Source organism: Struthio camelus, chromosome 3, assembly GCF_040807025.1.
Source record: "Struthio camelus isolate bStrCam1 chromosome 3, bStrCam1.hap1, whole genome shotgun sequence".
NCBI classification, from domain to species: domain Eukaryota; kingdom Metazoa; phylum Chordata; class Aves; order Struthioniformes; family Struthionidae; genus Struthio; species Struthio camelus.
Genome location: NC_090944.1, coordinates 88809807 through 88827695, shown reverse-complemented (window position 1 = coordinate 88827695; position 17889 = coordinate 88809807). Strand labels below are relative to the sequence as shown.

Below are 17889 nucleotides of genomic sequence, written 5' to 3'. Positions count from 1 at the left end.
AGGAAAATCTTCATATCATAAAGAGAGACATAAACATACGTTATCTTATGGAAAAACTCTAAACCAATATCACAAGCCTAAAAAAGTATATCTGTCATCTCTATCTGCATGCAGTCTTTTGTTTCACTGAAATTTCTCTCCAGGCAGATTCACTGACATTGTTCTACTCTTTCAGCAACAATACTAAGTTAATAACATAACACGATAAAATTATCGTTTTAAAAAAAAAAAAAAAAAGTTGCACGTGTTTTCTTTTTCGGTCTTATAAATCCAATTTAGGGTTTCACAAAATGTATTCATTTGTTAATTCAAAATTAACATTTTATCAAGCATTCATTTTTGAAAAGGCAATACTAATTCATATTAGCACATTTTCCTGGATAATATGTCTCTATTTTACAAACTGTTTATCAAAAATGATTCAGAATAAATACAAGTGGCTTAAAAAAAATGTATAATAGCATCTGTAGTCATTGCCATCCACTCCAAACAATCAGTCTAGCATACAACGAAAACAAGCATCTTTCTTACTGTGCTTGATTCAGGCTGAAAAACAGCTAATGTAAAATCAAGATTGAAAAATCGTAGGAATTCTGCAACAAGACCAGCTACCAAGCGACCTAAAAGGGAAACGGGAAAAGTAAATATACACTAGACAGAAGCATTTCTTACTTCAAAGTTCTAACATTAATTTGGCTTCAGCATGCACATCTACACTGAACCGACGCTCTACAAACATCATTTAGACATTTAGCAAGCTTTGACCAACTAGTTTTCCAGCTGCAAGTTCACACTAGATCTAGTTCATAATTTGTGTACCAATTCATTAATTTCTAACTCAGATCAGTAAGGCATCAAATGTGAATTACTGAAGTCAGTAATATAGCAGGAGCATAAACTGAGGCTGCTTAAAAACAAAAAACTTAAGCGTGAATTTTTTAACTACTGAGTTATTTTAAAGTATCATTTTAGCATTTATCCTAGGCTTGCATTCAGTACTGTACCTCTACAGTCTGTTTTCACAGGTTACTGTTTCTATTGGTCTAAAGTGGCTTTACTGAGTTAGCATAATCATAATTCATCGTGAAATGTGTTAGTCACCTTAGTTACAAATACAGCAATTTCATCAATATTAACGTCAAAAATTCTATACCACATTCTATTCTGAAAGAGGCGAGCAGTAATTATGGCATCTATTTGACAGGAACAGGAGCACACTTAAAGTGTCAGGATTGTACTTCTACTACAATACTCAAACATTTAATTCTTTCATCCCTGATTTTTTTTTTAAATTCTTGAGAGGTAGAATAAACAGAAAATGCTTACCATCCTTTGTACTCAAAAAATTTTTCAAACTTTCATTTACCAGAGGTGTTTTGTTCTGTCAAAAAAATGAAAAGGTAATTAACAACAACATCCTTGTACTACAAAGAAATTAAAAAAAATAAAAACTAGTACATGTTTTTGTGTACAGGATTCCTTACAATGCCCAGCATGTGTAATTCACTCCAGCTATATTTACATGGGCACATTAAGATTGTCTCAGTATTTCTATTGTCATAGCTACAGAGCTAAAAGATTTGTACTCAAATTCTTAACAGCATACTGATTTTTATTTACTTCAGAATTAAGAAAGGTAAACCACGCAGTTAATTGCCAAACCACTCCTATAATATAGTGCCAGGTTTATTTAAGAAAACTTATTCCACCTTTCTTTCAAAATGTGTATTTACAAATCATCCAGACAAAATGTGGAGTACATTAATTAGCAGTTCACATGTTAGTACTAATCTTCCATTAATTAAAAGACCTTCCAACATATTATAAAAAGGTTTTCCTCCCTTGTTAGATTTGTCCTCTTCAACTTTGATTTTTAAACTGGAGGGGGGAAAAAAAAAAAATCAATTTGCTATGTTTCGCTTGGAAATTCCTGAACATTTTTGATAAAGACAAATTCTAAATGCCATTCCTAACATATCAAAACATTTTGGGTTTGCACTGAACTAATGGTTTCTAGAGAACACTAAGAAAAGGATCTGGTATAGCTAGTTGTCACTACAGTTATAAGTAATAACAAACACAAGAAGCTCTTTGCCAATAAAGCGCTTTTTTTTTTTTTTTTTTTTTTACTTCCTTAATATTTAGAAATTTAGAGTAGTGATAAATATTACTATATTTTTAGTGTCTCTAGAGTGTAAAGTAAAATATCATGATACTTTTAAACCTTTTGAACACAGGGTCAGTTGAGATCAACCACAGCAAGTCTCTCTCTCTCCAGCCCTATTACTCTCCAGATAGCCTGGGAGGTTGTTCTCCTATTACTTCACAATGTGTTGAAAAGAGATGGTAAGAGGATGCATGTTCTGGGGATACCACAGAAGTGCGTAAGCTCATTCCAGGGAGCAACCCCTTCAGGGAGCAACCCCTTGCCATCCTTACTGCCCTCACAGTAATGCCTGTTTCGCTCATACATTTTTCCAAAAAGAACACAACTAATCAACTTGCAGAAGAAAGGGACAGTTTTCCATTCTTTCACTTTTCTCTCTAGGTCTGGAAAATGGATAGAGATACAGCTAGCTAGGCAACGCTAGGGAGCTGGGAGAAGCAGGGCAGAGGACACAAAACAGCACCTAGATACCAAAGCAGTAACGTTACTTAATCATTTTGGTATCACGTACACTTAAAGTTGTGATGTTGCCACAAAATCAGTATGTAGGCCATCCCTAATTCAGAGTTCTTCCTTAAATAAATAATTCATCCTGCAGTAAACCTTTAACATCCTTATAAGAAATATTGAAAGCATTAGCATACTTGGCAACTGTCCACATTCATTTTTTTTCCATGACATACTTCTTGAAAAAAAACTACTATAATATTTTGTATTTCAAAATACTTTATTCTGATTTGATAAAATCTTGATCAGTCAACTGGAAACATTTTAAGAGAAATAGTCCCTGGAAAAAATAATGGTTATTCTGATCAACTGGATAGAAGCAGTAAGAAAACACCAGAGAAACAGTTACTTAAAACTGCAGCTTTAAAAGGCCAAGTAAAAATTCCTATTTCTAAGTACCAGGAAACCATGATACTCCAGTTTTGTTTTTTGGGTTTTTTTTAAAGCATTATGCTCCTACATAGCAATACAAATATTTTTCTTGACACTTTTCACAACTAGAAGGTATTAAGACTATTATTTTTAATTTTACACAAAGCACTGACAAGAAGCTGAAACCAAAAAACGCTTTACTTTCTTACCTCTACTTTCTCTTGCTCTTCTAGTGCCAAAAAAACAGCTGCTCGCAACTCTGCCTGCAAAATTAAGAAGAAACAATATTTCTACAAGCACAATTTTTCACTATGCAAATAGAATGCAAAAAGCCAGCAAGCAGCTTAACATCCATTTGTTTCTCCTTAAGCAACAGGGCACTGATTGTAATCTACATGAAAGCAATTAAGACATTTAAAACCGCAAGCAATCTGACTGGAGGCTGAGAAAAAAGAGCTTTCAGCCTGAAAAGCAACAAACTGGGAGGGGGAAAAAAAAAAAAAAGTCTGATTTATATAAAACTTACGGCATTATTTCTTCACACACAAAAAGATTCCAAACTACCTATATTATCGCCTATTTGTTCTATCTGAAAGCTGGAAATCCAACTCTTTGAGGCCTCTTTGAAACTCGTACCATTCATTTCAACTCTTTCAAGAAACACTTACAAATAGCTTATGATAACACATTTTTAAAAATTAATATTAAAATATACAAATTAGTATGAATCTTGTTAGATCATACCTGAAGAAACAGAATTTCCACATGGAAAAAACAGCATAATTCAGAGCATTCAAATATTTTTGGAATGAGATTTTACCTAACTTTTTTTTTGTAACATCTTAATTTCAAGAATCATATTTCTTCTAAGGCATTTTTTAATATTTGAAATTAAGGCTTGGCAACTTTTTTTAAGCTATGTCTCTACTTCTTTTATTGAACATTCCAAATGGACAACATACATTACATCTGATGAAGAAATCTGCCACTTCAGCCAACTCATAATCAGACAAATTCTGTCCAGTGGATACACTGTGGTAATGAACTATAAAAGCCAGCACTACTGCGCATGCCAGTTTTCTCAAAAACAAACAAGGAGCAGGAATGTTTTCAAAGAAAGACTGATATGCATAATTAAGCATTAAAGACAGTTTGAAGAATACCTGAATTTCCTCATGTATATTAGGAAAGGTAACTTCGCTTGTATTTCCCTACAACTGTTCCATCCCACAAAACAAAATAAAAAAAATTTTCAGAGAAAATAACCCATCTCTCTCTCTCCCTCTTTCTCTCTCTTTTTTTTTAAAAAAAAAAAAAACACACATAACTGTCTTTGGAGACCTTTTTAAAGGACAAAAAGGAATGCAAAAAAATTGAGCAGATTTCTCATCAGAAGTATAAAACATTTATCACAGTTGTGTGCAATGGTCACCATTACACAGCAGTTTAATTCTTCTCACATGCTGGGGTACAGTACTCAATTAGCAAACCCTCTTACAAACTATTAATATAAATATTATTATTACAAAATTAACTTACAGTTAACTCTTACCGAAGGCTAACAACTTAGATTTACTGGATTTTATTTTACTTTAAAAAAAAAAAAATTTTTTTAATGGTTACAAGATTGACTTTTTATTTTTCCACTGATGCTACCGAAGCTAAATATACTAACGTAAGAGGACAAGATTAAACAAGGCATTTGTGAAGCAGATTGATTATTATGAATTGTGCAAAGTACAAGACTTCAACCTTTACATGTGGTTAGGAATAAATAATCTATTCCTGAAGGGACTGGATCACGAGACTAGAATAAACAGGTTGAGAGCAGCTGCCATGACATCATGCAATCCAAAGTCTGACCTGTTTGAGATTCTGGAACAATATCATAATTGTTATTCTCTTTGACACATCTTCAGTCATTTGCCTCCTCCACTCCTCTAGGTCCCAGCCCAACCGCTTTTAAATCCAGCTTGAAGTACTGCTCTTCCCCTTCTCATCTAATGGGCAGGGTGTCAATTCTTCCCAGATGCTGCCATTCCCCATTATTAGTGAGTTCACTTTGCATCTCTGCTATCGCCCACCTGATATTCTTAAGGTCAGGACTTCATCACCAGAAGATAATATTACTGATACCTATTTCATCTCTCTTTCACTTACCTGCAGCATCTAGAATGCCACCCCACAGCCTTCCCCTGGGTACCAGCCCTGTAAGCATCACCATATGTTTAAAACTAAGCACTCCTGTACTATGACCACAAGAAAGGGCATACTGTTCTGACATACTGCGACCTTAGTCCTTTGAGCTGTGGACTGCTCAGATTATAGCAAGATCTTCCCAAAATACCATCTCAGAATAACTTTTGACATGGAGCCATACACTTGAACCTGTGAAGCTAAAGCAGTTATTTTCAAGTTTACGAGGAAAAAAAGTAAAAAATAATAACCCCGGGGCCAAAAGAAAGATTGTTCCTGTATAAGAAGCTGAATCAGACTACATACTGGGACGTACAATGCCAGTTTGGCATCTCAGGTACTGAGACAAGTCACAGATAATTTGAACACCAATGGAGACCGAGACCGCCATCATCAGGTATGGTCAAAGCAACCCACCCACAGAAGCACTAGATACAGGTGCTTAAATAACTGCATAGATGAACCTGTTTACCTGGTGTTCTTCCCCCTCCGTTCTCTTTTTTAATGCATGTTGAGGGTTTGCGTTTGCCTGAGCCCTAGTTCCATTTGGCACCAGCCCAAACCGTGTTCCATAGTGCTAGGATCTGCTCTTGTCCATCACCTTCCATCAGCATACATCCCACTGCGCCATTCTGACTAGCAGTTTTCAACACAACACAAACACCTTGTAAAGGCTTTTATTCACAGTCTAACAGTAAAGTAGGCCACAGCTCGGTCTTCAATTTCCCACCCATATCCTTTCTAAGACTGAAATACAAACAGGGTTTTGCAGATAGAGCCAGATCTTGACAAGTACAGTGACAGCATAGATAGCACAGTATTATCATTCTTGCATCCCTAGAAAGTTTTAGCGGGCAAGAGCTCTTACGAGTGATGTAGCCATTCGATTTCACTGACCTTTGATCAAATGGATAAGGCTAACATTGCACGTGATGACAACTGTACACATTCAAGCAGCAGAGAAATGTATGGGTCAGTGTTCAGAAACAAAGGTTAGTTTCCTTTTTCCTCCCAGGCACTTACAGCTCTAGTCATACAGAGCTGTCTCCTGCTGATTTTTGTTGCACTGTAAGCAAGAAACTAACAGCCCATAAAAACACCTTTTCTGCACCAGACTGCAGCACACCTCTTCAGAACCTAGATAAGCTTACCCTGTTCTAAATACAGGACCTTTTGGATGTATTTGAAGTATTGTACAGGAAAAAGCCATCTATCTTGATCTGCAGGTCCCAGGGAAAGGGGAAAACAATTCTTACTATCTCAAGAGTTTCTCAAATATAGGAGCATTATTATTTTTTTTTTTTTAAGGTGGCATCTCACAAATGCCAATCTGATTCGGGAATACTCTCTGAACAATAGTAAGCAAATAAGCACCCACCTTAAGAAGGTTATTCATCTGACTTAGTACACTTGCAAAAGCCATCCATAGCAGCTTACATAGCCAGACACTAGATGAAAAGGAAAAGGATAAAAAAAGGAACACGGAAACTGTCTAGGACTGAAGGTGACACAGGTACCCCTCCTGGCCCAGCCTACCGATATCCACCTGTGCCCTCTAACTGTCTCCTACTTGTGAACTCTAGTATGTAGATAGGCTGCACACCCCTGGAGAATTAACTTTTACTGTGGGAAAGGGAATACATTTTTCTAGCACTTAACCAAGAGAGAAGGGAGCTTGTCATCCTGGGACAAAATAAGCTTGAGAGATCATTTTGCAAATGGAAAGCACTTGGGAGACTTCCCATTTGTTTCTATTCCTCAACACATGCAGGCATATCAGAGTGACCAAGATGACTTTTCCTGTAATAGGCACCAAGGTGAAAACGTGGATATAGCTGAAGTACGGCCCTCTTGCTTGCACACAGGTCTCCTTGCATAGTTCCGCATTTCACACGCAAATATCCTGATGCCCACCATCCCCTGAACATGCTGCAGCAAAATTAATTTTCCTATCGAAACTTATTCATGCTTTTTATTTTTGAGGCAAAAGCTTGGATGAACAGGCAAAGGTTTCGTGACACTGATGTCAATAAGCTGGGGATCACTTAAATTTCATAAAATGCTTTATTTGTACATGTAAATATAGGCATAGTACAGCTCAACACATCATCTGCTAGAGCCTTCCTGGCCATTCTACTTTTTACAGTTTAACAAGGCCTTGCTGTCTGTTTCATATATCTCTCAACATCATTTCTAAAAAGTCTCCCTTACAAAGTCCTGTGGCTTTTGCAGAGGAAGCACAGGGATTTTTTTTTGTATCAAGGATCCAGAGCAGAAAGCATAATTTAAGTTTCAGATTGCCAAATGCATACATTACCATCATTCTTATCCTGCTAGAGGAGCTGAACATTTACAGAGTTCTTGGAGCCACACACAGGCAATTTGCATATTCCCCGAGAAGCAAACGGTAGGCAAGTTCAGCAAGTATCAGTAACAGAGACTTGGGCTTCAGAGCTCTGCAAAGGGCCAGCTAAAGGTGTAAGCTCTGCAAGCTTGCATTCAATTATTAATATACATGCATCAGCAAGCATACAGCCGTGGCTGAATGTATATTTAGGGCAGTGAAACGGTTAAAGTAATCCATAAAATTTTGTAGGGTAAAAGAGAAGAATGCATTTCTATCGATGTAAATTGCTTACAGGTCCTCCAGGCAAAGCACAGAGATACGTTACTGCCATCTGCTCCAGCGCTCTGAAACAACCCCACATCTGCAGAGGCACATGGGCATCTTCCTAACAGCCACGCATAACTGCCAGCATCTCCACTTCCTATCTCCAAAATGCCTGTCACATACCTTGCTAGATACAAGGCAAGACTGGCAAAGCTGTAAGCTCTCTAACCACTTGTAATCATCCCAACCTAAACCTGGACCTTTTCTCACCAGTCTGGAGGCATCACAAATCCAAAGCTGGCACCAACCCGGAAACAGCAACTTCACTAATGATGTTACTCAGTACCTTTTCTGTCACTCCTCACCTTTACAGTTTGTGATGTTCTCTTATCTTTGAGTATAGTCAGTAGTTGATGCGACTATTCTTTGTCCCCTTCAGGGCAAAATCCTTCAACTTAGTTTAAGCAGCCCTAATTGACTCAATAAGTTAAGCTGTCAGGCTGTATAATGGAAAAGAAAACGCTGGGAAAAGAAAGAGGAAAATTCATATCAGGGAGAAGTAGTAAATATCTAAAATACATAAGTTCTACATACCTGCAGCTATTACTGCAGTTTATCATGCTCTTACTTTGCATCTCGCAAGCAATTCTCACTCATGTTCTTAAAGGTAGGATACATCCAAAACAGCAAGACCACCATACTCACATTTAAATGTTGAATTTCCGTTAAACGGAAATCAATATAAGTTGTTATTTATAAAAATAAGAAATTATAGAAAGAAGTGTTAAGTATAAATTTAAATTTCCCCCTTGATTCCAATAAATGAGTTGGCTTTCGGAAACAAACTGCTTTTAAAAAACCAGCTGCAAAACCGCAAGAGATTACACTGTAGTATACAGTATACTGATCATGATGGTTAATAATTCAAAGACATTTAAAAGCATTATGCATTATAATACATGGAAGGGACATGAGAAAATAAATCTAACAATTTTAATTTACCTACAAAAATACAGTTAATAGATGATTTTAAACAAACAATATTTCATTTTAACTCTTGTCTCTTACCCTCAACACGTTTTTTGCAAGTACCTCAACTTTTTAGATTTTGAATCAAATTAGCAAGAACAGTATCATCTGGCCAGAAGCATTATCAGTCATACAATTTTTGTAATGTTTGATTTCCCCCGTATTTGTAGTAACAGCAAGTTCCAGCGATGCCATAAAACTAAGGTAGCATAAACTTATTTTTCCAGGAGAAAAGAGATTAAAAGATACAAAGCAAAACACAAAATAAGACGACAAAGGAAGACAATAAGAAGAATCACTCTTCTTGTTCAGATGATGACAGCTTCCCTAGGCCAGAGAAGGCTCACATGCTCTTCAAGAGAGAACGTCTTCTGTAATTGTACGGAATGCATCACACGTGCAGTATCAGTAAAAGTTTTCAATGAAGTACAAATATATAGAATTATATTTTAGATGAGCATTCTTATGATATTCAAAAGGAAGCAGTCTGATCTGCACTCTAAAAATAGGAAATGTTTCAACTAGACGCGGCAAACATTGTGAAAACTGGAAGTTGTGTAAATGTATTACTTTATTAAACTCTCCTGTGCTCAAAGCCCAAGGTAAGTATGACAGTTTAAAAATCTGTTTGGGACTTGTCTACAAGGTAACTAAGATTTTTTATTATTACTATTTTCCAGCTAAACAATTTACATCAAAACCAATATGCCCAAGAAATTAACCTCAAAAAAAAAAACCTAAAACTGTAACCCATTGTACAATCATGTTGTATACTGAAGGACAAAGGTGTCACCAAAGTTCTCTTCTTTTATAATGACTGATAAAGTAATTGTTATATGTTCCCATATGTAAATTTTGACAGCCTTGTACATTCTAATTCTAATCCTTCCAGAGCTTTCTTTACTTGTTTTACCAGAGTTTTCTTCACACCAATGAAGCCATACTTTCAGCAATATAATTTGTTTTCTAATGTGTCTATTCTAACAAGTCTCAGACACATCGCTATAATTTACTTTCTAGCCTCACCCATCTTGGAAGATGAGCAGTGCTCATTTTGGTGTATACAATTTACATAGTAGCAAAGCAATTGTTCATTTTCTCACAGTTCTCCCACATAATAAAATATACTGACACATTTGCAATAGTTAAGGAAACAGTACTGAGCACAAATATGTTTAATTTAATGAAAGCACGATGTCCATTTTTTATGCATGGTATAATCTAATTTAAATTAGAAGCCAACCTTTTAAGGAGACCAGTTTACTCTGGACTCTTCTGGAAGACAAAGGACTATTTTCAAGTGCCAAACAAAACAAATTCCATGAGTTACTCATACTAACAATCAACAGATAGCCAAACTAGTGTGGCAGTTAAGATTTACAACTAAGAAGAAATCCTATTAATTTGCAGAATGCATGGCCTTAGCCATAAGCATACCACTTACAAGGCAATAACTCCCAGTATTAAGAAGAGCAATATACTGGTAAATAGGATGCAGTCTGCATTTTTCTAAGTTGTTTGCTATTTTGCGTTAAGGATAAATTGAGCCATACTGGATACTACAACTTTAGCATTATAGCATAGCGAAGATTACAATAAACATATTTACATGAAACTCAGCAAACTGGCAAGTGCAGTACAATAACTTGTATACTACACAAAGACTGGAATTAAGAAACTACAGTTTATATACTCCAAACGACCTAACGGACTTGTGGTTTTTTTTAATTGTTGCTATTATTTTCACTATTTTTTTTAGTTAATATGACACAAGAGGTTAATGGGTGGTCCAAAAGGCCTATTTGATACTTATCTAGAAAAAGCTTTCCCTACTCAAAACATAGTTACATGAACTGGGATCTTCATCTACTTATGAAATTTAAATAAGGACTACTCTTCCAAAACTGCAGGAGCAACAATTTCAGTAACACCGTGTTATTGAACACTATGGAATCCATTGGAAGCCAAATATCCAATGGACTTTAAAGGAAGTGACTTTTTATTTTCTTTGTATACACACACAGATACTCTTAATTCCATCAATTGTTTCAGTCATTAAACTGATCCTGAAGTGTCAGTGATCATCTACCTCTGGAAATACTTGTAGTACTTTGCAGGGAAAAAATATCACCATCTGTGATTTGAAACTCAAACTTCATTTCTCTCCTGGCTTAGAAGATGGTCCAACAGCTCATATGCTGTGATAACTGTATGGCTCTTTGCTATGCACAATAGTTATTGCTGGAAGCTTCTAACTTGAAGAAGAACCCTTAGAACCAGTTTTCATATCCTTGCTGACAGGATGTCAGCCCAGGCTACATTACAGACATGGAAGCAATTACAATGGAGAAAACCTTACACCCCACTAAACACTGTCCTCCGCATAACTTCTTAACATAGCAGTATTTGTGCCGTGCAGCTAGCAGCATCCCTCGGCACTTCCCTTGTTTATTAGGCCTTCAAGACGCAGCTTAAGCTCACCCGAACTCAAAAGATGCCGTGTATAAGCAGCAACCCTCAACGATTCCTGCTTTAAATTTTCAATGGCGATTTTTCGGTCGAATCAGAGAGAAACCTTGTCCACACCATCCAACACGACCCGGCCGCTGAACGTTTGCAGCGGCTTTAGCAGCAGCAGGAGAGAAGCAACAATAGAGCTCTTGCGACCACAGCGTGTCTGCGGGCCCGAAAGCGCCCACTCAAGACGCCGGGATCCCTGCGGCGGCCGCGGGCTGCCCTCCCTCTCCCCACCTCGGCGCTTTCGTTAACGCTGCGGCCGCCAGGCAGACGTCAAGCCGCGGTCAGGCCTCCCGCCCGGGCCCGCGGCGAGCACGTACCAGCTCCACTTCGCAAGACAGGCGCTGGACCCGGCTCCTCGCCGAGCCCTAGGCAGAGCAGCCGGGGAGCGGCAGACGCCCCCGCCAGGCCACGGCGCCGGCACAGGGCCCGGCCGGGAACACCGGCTAAGACGCGCCAGGGAGAGGGGACGGAGCCCCGGCCCGGCCCCTCCCCCCGTGCGCGGTCGTTAACTGCCGCTGGCGCCAGCCAGGGCTCTTCCCCGCTCTGCGCTTCGCGAGGTGCGCGCGCCAACGCGAGGCTCTCCTTCCCCCACCTTAATTTTATTGAGCACCCCGCTGCTCTCCAGCGTCTGCACCAGCAGGTCCCGCAGCTCTGTGTCCTCCTCCGCCGCTGCGGCCGCCATCTTGTTTCTCCCTGACAACCGCCCAAACTGCGCTAGCGGTAGGACGAGCCCGGCAGATTCGCCTCCGCGGCCGAGGGAGGCACTAACCCAGCAGCGGACCCGAGGAAACGGGGCGCAGCCGGCCGGTGGCCGTCCTCAGTAGCGGCCCGAAAGGGGACACAACGAGGCCGCGACCACCCAACACCCCCTCCCCCCCCCCAAACCGCGGCGCCTGGAAAGTGTAGCGGCGAATCAGCAGCGCGACTGCCGGCGCCGCGATTGGCGGGCGGGAGGTTTAAAGCGGGTGATGGGCGCTAACGGCCGAGCTACGCCTTTGTTCGTCTTCAACGTCACCGCGGCGGCAGAGCTGGTGGCCGCGCTACTTGCTGGGTCCCTGTAACCATTCCCTGGGCCCCTTTCCAGCTTGGTGCTTTCCCCTGGCCGGGCAGACCTTGGCAGCGTGCGCGGGACTCGCGCCGGGCCGCGCTCGCGCCCAACGGCCGCGCGGGCTGTAACGGCCGCGGGGAGGGGGTGTGGGGAAGCGAGGTCACCTAGGGCCGGTCTTCTCTCGCACTCGGCTCTTTCCAGCGCCGAAAGAAAGGGGTTGGGGGACGACGACGAAGAACCTGAAACCGCTTTAAGGAGCGAAGAACCCCTCTCCTGCCCCTTCTCAGGTGTTTCAGCAGAGAGGAAAACGCTGTTCCCGTCCTCTGGGAGGGGTGGGGGAAGGAGCAATTTTCTCTGGGCTGAGAGAGATCTCGGAAAGTAGACGTATCCCCTCCATTCAGCACAAGCAAAGCAGAGACCGAAAAGTATTTAAAATATGTCAACAGTGTTTATTTTATAACCTCTATGTTATGTTAAAAGCGCCAGGCAGCGTCTTAGGAACAAGAGGCTCCAACGCTATCATTTCTTAAAAATGATACAACGCTTTCTAGGATGCAGTGCTTAATTTGCAGCACTGTACGTTGCCCCCGGGAAAATCTTTTGCTTTTTTTTTTTTTCATACTGAACCTTATCTTCTGAACTTTCTACGATTTTTCTTGAAGAGCATTCAATTATATAGCGAGAAAATTCGTAATTCATGAATATTGTGGCGTCTCCTTCCCTGGAGATATTCAAAACGCACCTGGACGCGATCCTGTGCAACGTGCTCTAGAGGACCCTGCTTGAGCAGGGGGGGGTTGGACTAGATGATCTCCAGAGGTCCCTTCCAACCTTGGCCATTCTGTGGTTCTGCAATATTCAAAGCATGCAAGCGTTCCTCGTAGAGGAATATAGTAAGGGTATTGTTGGCGGTTGATGCTACTTTCAAAAGCATGCAGTAGGTGGCACTAATTCATCGGTGAGGTCTTAAATATGAGTCAAGCCTGGTAAGTCAGGTGTCACTGGTACTGTCCCGTTTTTATTACATCCTCTAGAGGCATGCTGGATGTTTGAGCCCATTTCTGTTGCTGCACAAAGAATATAGCATTACATTTTAAAATTCCCAATCTTGGAAACATTGGCAACCTTTCACTCTCTTTGTATGGTTTGAGAAATATCTAACTCACCAGTAAGAATATATCATTATTGATTTAGGAGTCAAAATAGACTATAAACTTCAATGTTAAGCTTGAAACAAGATGGTAAATAACTAGGTTTCAGTTTTCGTGATCAAGTTCAATTAAAACAAGGCTTATAGGTTAAAAGTTAAACTGTTATTTCCAATAATCATATAAGCCCTATAATGTTACTATGATCAAAAGAGCCACGCTGTCTCAGGGTATAAGGCTTTACTCGTATGTCTGCCAAAAGACATGATGACGGTGGTTTTGGTTCACCGAAACTTGACGCCTAGCTTGATAGAGGGAATATTAAGCAATTGAAGGGATCGGCACTACAATTAAGTGTCTAAGCTGGTAAATGAGTTTTAGGCTAGGGAGGGGAAGGGAAGAATAGGGATTGGAAAATAACCAGCAAAATAAGGGTGATGTTCTTCTACCAGCCATAAAAGCTTTGAAATGGACCAGCTTATAAAAGCACCTCTATAGGAGTAGATTGGGGTCCTGTTGTAGTAATCACAAATGGTCTATTTTTGTCAGTGATCCAGAGGGAATGTATTCTGTGCCGGTTCTACAGTTGATAGACACTACTTTCCCTTCCAAGCTGACAGGCACAGCAGGGACTGGGCCCAAAGGTCTGTTAATTTACTTGCATGCCTCCAGCAGTTTTGGAAAGTTGTTACTAGAACCCCACAGAGATTATTCTCCCTCCCACACTACTGTGTCATGGTTTCACTCCAAACCCTACCGCTCTGCAGCTTGTGTGAGCGACAGTCCGGGTCTAAATGATTATGAGGATAACGGTTTAAAGGTATATGAAACTGTGAATAGTAGGGAAGGACAGGAACCAATAGGAAAGTGTATAACTACATTGTAACTATGTTGTTGGTATCAAAATTAGCAAAATACTTACTTGGCTGGATAACATGGTTAGCAATCCTAACCATGTTAGCAATGCTAACCATGTATACACAGCTATGCATCTATATGCACTGGGGATTTCTGTGGGGTAAAATGAAATTAAACATATACTCTCATCAACTTAAAGAACAATGTACTCCTAATCTTTTAAAACTCTAAAGCTTTGAACTACAGCTACTTTGATGACAAGCCAGCTTTTTAGCTATATGTTTATCTGATAGTATTTATTCGTTTTATCAACTGTGGTTTAGATCAGGCACAAAAGGAATGTTTTCTCAATTTGTTCTTCAGCAACAAATACTGTCTCCAATGTTTCTTTACTGACCCCTTTTTTCTGATACAAGCATTTGGGCTTTCTCCATATCGCACATCAATCTGCTTCCCCACACGTCTCACTGCTTGGCCTTTATTTCTGATATCTAGCTAGCAAAATCACTCTGCTGTACCTTAACCGAATCCACTCTCATGTTACCACAGCGAGGGTGGTATGAGTGGGGACTCCTTTGGTACCACCATGCTTCTGGAGATGGGGCCACAACAGCACCTGTTTCAGTTCCAGCAAGTCAAAAGTAAAACCTGATGCTCTGGAGGGCTATCTTCCCTGCCAGGTAGGAATGGATGTGTGAGGGTAGTGTTTCGTATCACATCTCCAACACTCCCCAATTTCTTCAGACTCAGTCACTCAGACCATCCACTGCCTTTTCCTCCACCACTGATTTGGCAATTTCTTGATGAAAATTCTTCCCCTTCCCTGCCCTCAAACTCACAGGGGAAAGCTGAAGAGCAGGGAAGAAGGCTTGCTTACAGTCCCCGACTTTCCCTTCCTTTTTTCCTTTTAAAAACACTTTTTAATAAATCAAATATTTTTTCCTAGGTTTTACCTTCCTTTTTTCTTCTTCAGCCTTTTCTCTTCAGTGGAAATGGAGACATTTCTTTCCCTGTCTCCTCCTATTCTGTTTGCCCCAATGATTCTTCCTCTTCTGATTTCCCTCATGTGCTCTCAGGTTTTCTTGTTTCCTCTTAAACTCTAATTGTCTCCTCCTCTTTGCCTTAGAACCAAAACTGACTGTCTTTCCTATCTCAAAAAGATGCGTTCATACCTTCAACTGCTACCTTATCCCCTTTTTCCCTTCATTCTTTAGTTCACTGAGCATACCATTTACAACTGTTCTCTGGATTTCCAGCTCCAATTTTATCCAGAATCCTCTTTACAGATTTGTATACTTTCCTCTTAGAAACACACACTGGGACTTATAATAATTTAATGACATGTATTTAAAGGCAGGGTCATAAATTATAAGATTAAATAAAGGTTTACAACATTCTTCTAATACTCATTAAATAGTTTTTGTGAGATGTGAGGAACATACATAAAACGGCAGCATTTATGGTGTAAATGTTATTGGAAATCACTTGTGATACCATCACATATAGATACTGCATGCCCAACAAATGTCATGGAACTAAAGTACTTGTATTGCCCCAATATATTATATGTAAAGAGAAAATGTGTGTTTCACAGGTATAATTGCTCATTGGTGTTTTCCATAAAGGGCTTGTCCCAGTAACTCGTATAGCAAAATAAAGGAAGACATATTATTATCACACAGATGCAGAAATAAAGAGCTATTTTCCAATTAAATGCAATTATACGATTTATTTAGTAATGAACATTGCTAGATAGTATGTCAAAAAATGGAGGTTTATAGGCAAATCACTGTTAGTGATTACTATTGATAGTGATTAATAGTGATTACTATTCTAGATTATCAATTTCAAAAACAATACTTTAAATTTAGACTTTTATATTTTATGGCAAATTATTTCCACAAATATACCTTGTCCCAAATTACAAGAAACTGTTTGTTTAAGCTGGCAAACCGTAGTGTGGAATCTGGCTTCAGGTCTATGCTGTGTACTATACGTTTGTCAGATATAAATCTTTCTCTCCAAGTAAATGTTTCAGAAAACACCAGCTTTCAGAATATGAATATGACATAGGTATTGACATTATGTTTGACTGTCCTTACAAAATCCACTTGACAAAATATTTGATAGGGATTGCAAAGCAAAAAGACAGATTCAGTAGACTTAGAAGATGATTCATCAGCGAAAAGAATTGTGGTTTGTAAAATTCATTGCAATAACACTGGCTTCCTGCTCTCCAGTGTATCTAGACTATTTCAAATCCAATCTCCATATACCCCTTTTGAGCACTGCCAAATACCAGAAAATTATTTAGCTAAATATTCATCACCTAGAGGGCAGCGAAGCATGCTAATAGTCCAATTTCCTACCCAGCCGACAATGAACAGTCTCAAACTGCCTCGTGTCCCATTCTAAAGAAAACGTTATCATTTAAAATATATCTAATTCCCAAGTCTACCTTTACTGACATCATCTAACTGCATCACAAGAGACAGACCAACATTATTTTTATTGTTTCTGCAGAACTGTAAATGTGAAGAACATTCTACCAGAGTAAGAAGAAGATGTATTTTTCATGGGAAAACCAATATAGCTTTGCAAAGATGCTATAAAATTGACACTGCATCATTCAAAAAAAAATGCAATGGCAGCGTTGCTACAAGCTCTTTACACAATATAAATCCAATCCAGGCCTTCAAAAAACATGCATTGACCAATTCTATTGACTGAAAGTTAGGACACAGTAATATATGTACATCCTAGAATCTGATCAGAGTTTTGCAGATGATTGTCATTAACACACAAAAACTGAATAAAATCTAGCTAGATTTGTGAGTTCTATTTGTGCAATGGGAATAATCAAAACAAAAATCATTGTGTTAGGGGAACAAAATAAGAAAGATTCTGGACTCTTAAATCCTAATCTAAATGTACACTGCTGGTTTCTAGAAAAACAGAGTTTTAAAATCTCAGATTGAAGTGCTTGATAATAAAATCCTTAAAGAAATTGAACCATGCCAACTTCATTTTTGTTTTATTTTCTTCAGGCAACACATTTCAGCAGATAAACAGAGTTTTAAAATCTCAGATACAGTTACGTTTGTTCAGAAATTTTTGAGGAAAATGATATTTTCAGGAAAAATGGAAATGAAACTTTTCCACTGTTTTGGCATTCTCTCCCTCAATTTTCCACCAAATATAATCATGTCATCATGAGTGTTAATAAACAGTGAACAGGAGAGAAAAGTCAATACAGACATAACAGACCATGCTATTTACAATGAGAAATTACCCAAATGAGGTCAGTTATTTTTCATTACAATGATTCTCAAATTTTGGAGTCCAACTTGTTCTTAGGAATATTATATAGAGTACTAAAAATGCAGTTTAAATCAGTTGGTGATTAAGGCTCTAGTTCAGGAGAGCACTTCGC

At 39.0% G+C, this 17889-nt stretch overlaps 1 protein-coding gene across 2 annotated transcripts in view; it reads right to left on the bottom strand.

Annotated features, from left to right (window-relative positions):
* CEP43 (centrosomal protein 43) overlaps nt 1–12739 on the bottom strand; it is a 29274-nt gene extending 16535 nt beyond the window's left edge. The window contains exons 1-4 of one of the 2 annotated variants that reach the window (XM_068938947.1): nt 11995–12739; nt 3256–3309; nt 1327–1381; nt 532–620 (exon numbers count right to left, since the gene is read on the bottom strand). In XM_068938947.1, the coding sequence (XP_068795048.1) occupies nt 532–620; nt 1327–1381; nt 3256–3309; nt 11995–12084 (288 nt within the window). In that variant the 5' untranslated portion in view covers nt 12085–12739. The remainder of the gene's footprint in view (nt 1–531; nt 621–1326; nt 1382–3255; nt 3310–11994) is intronic. The other variant, XM_068938948.1, reaches the window with a different exon arrangement.
* Between the last annotated feature and the right edge of the window lie 5150 nt (nt 12740–17889).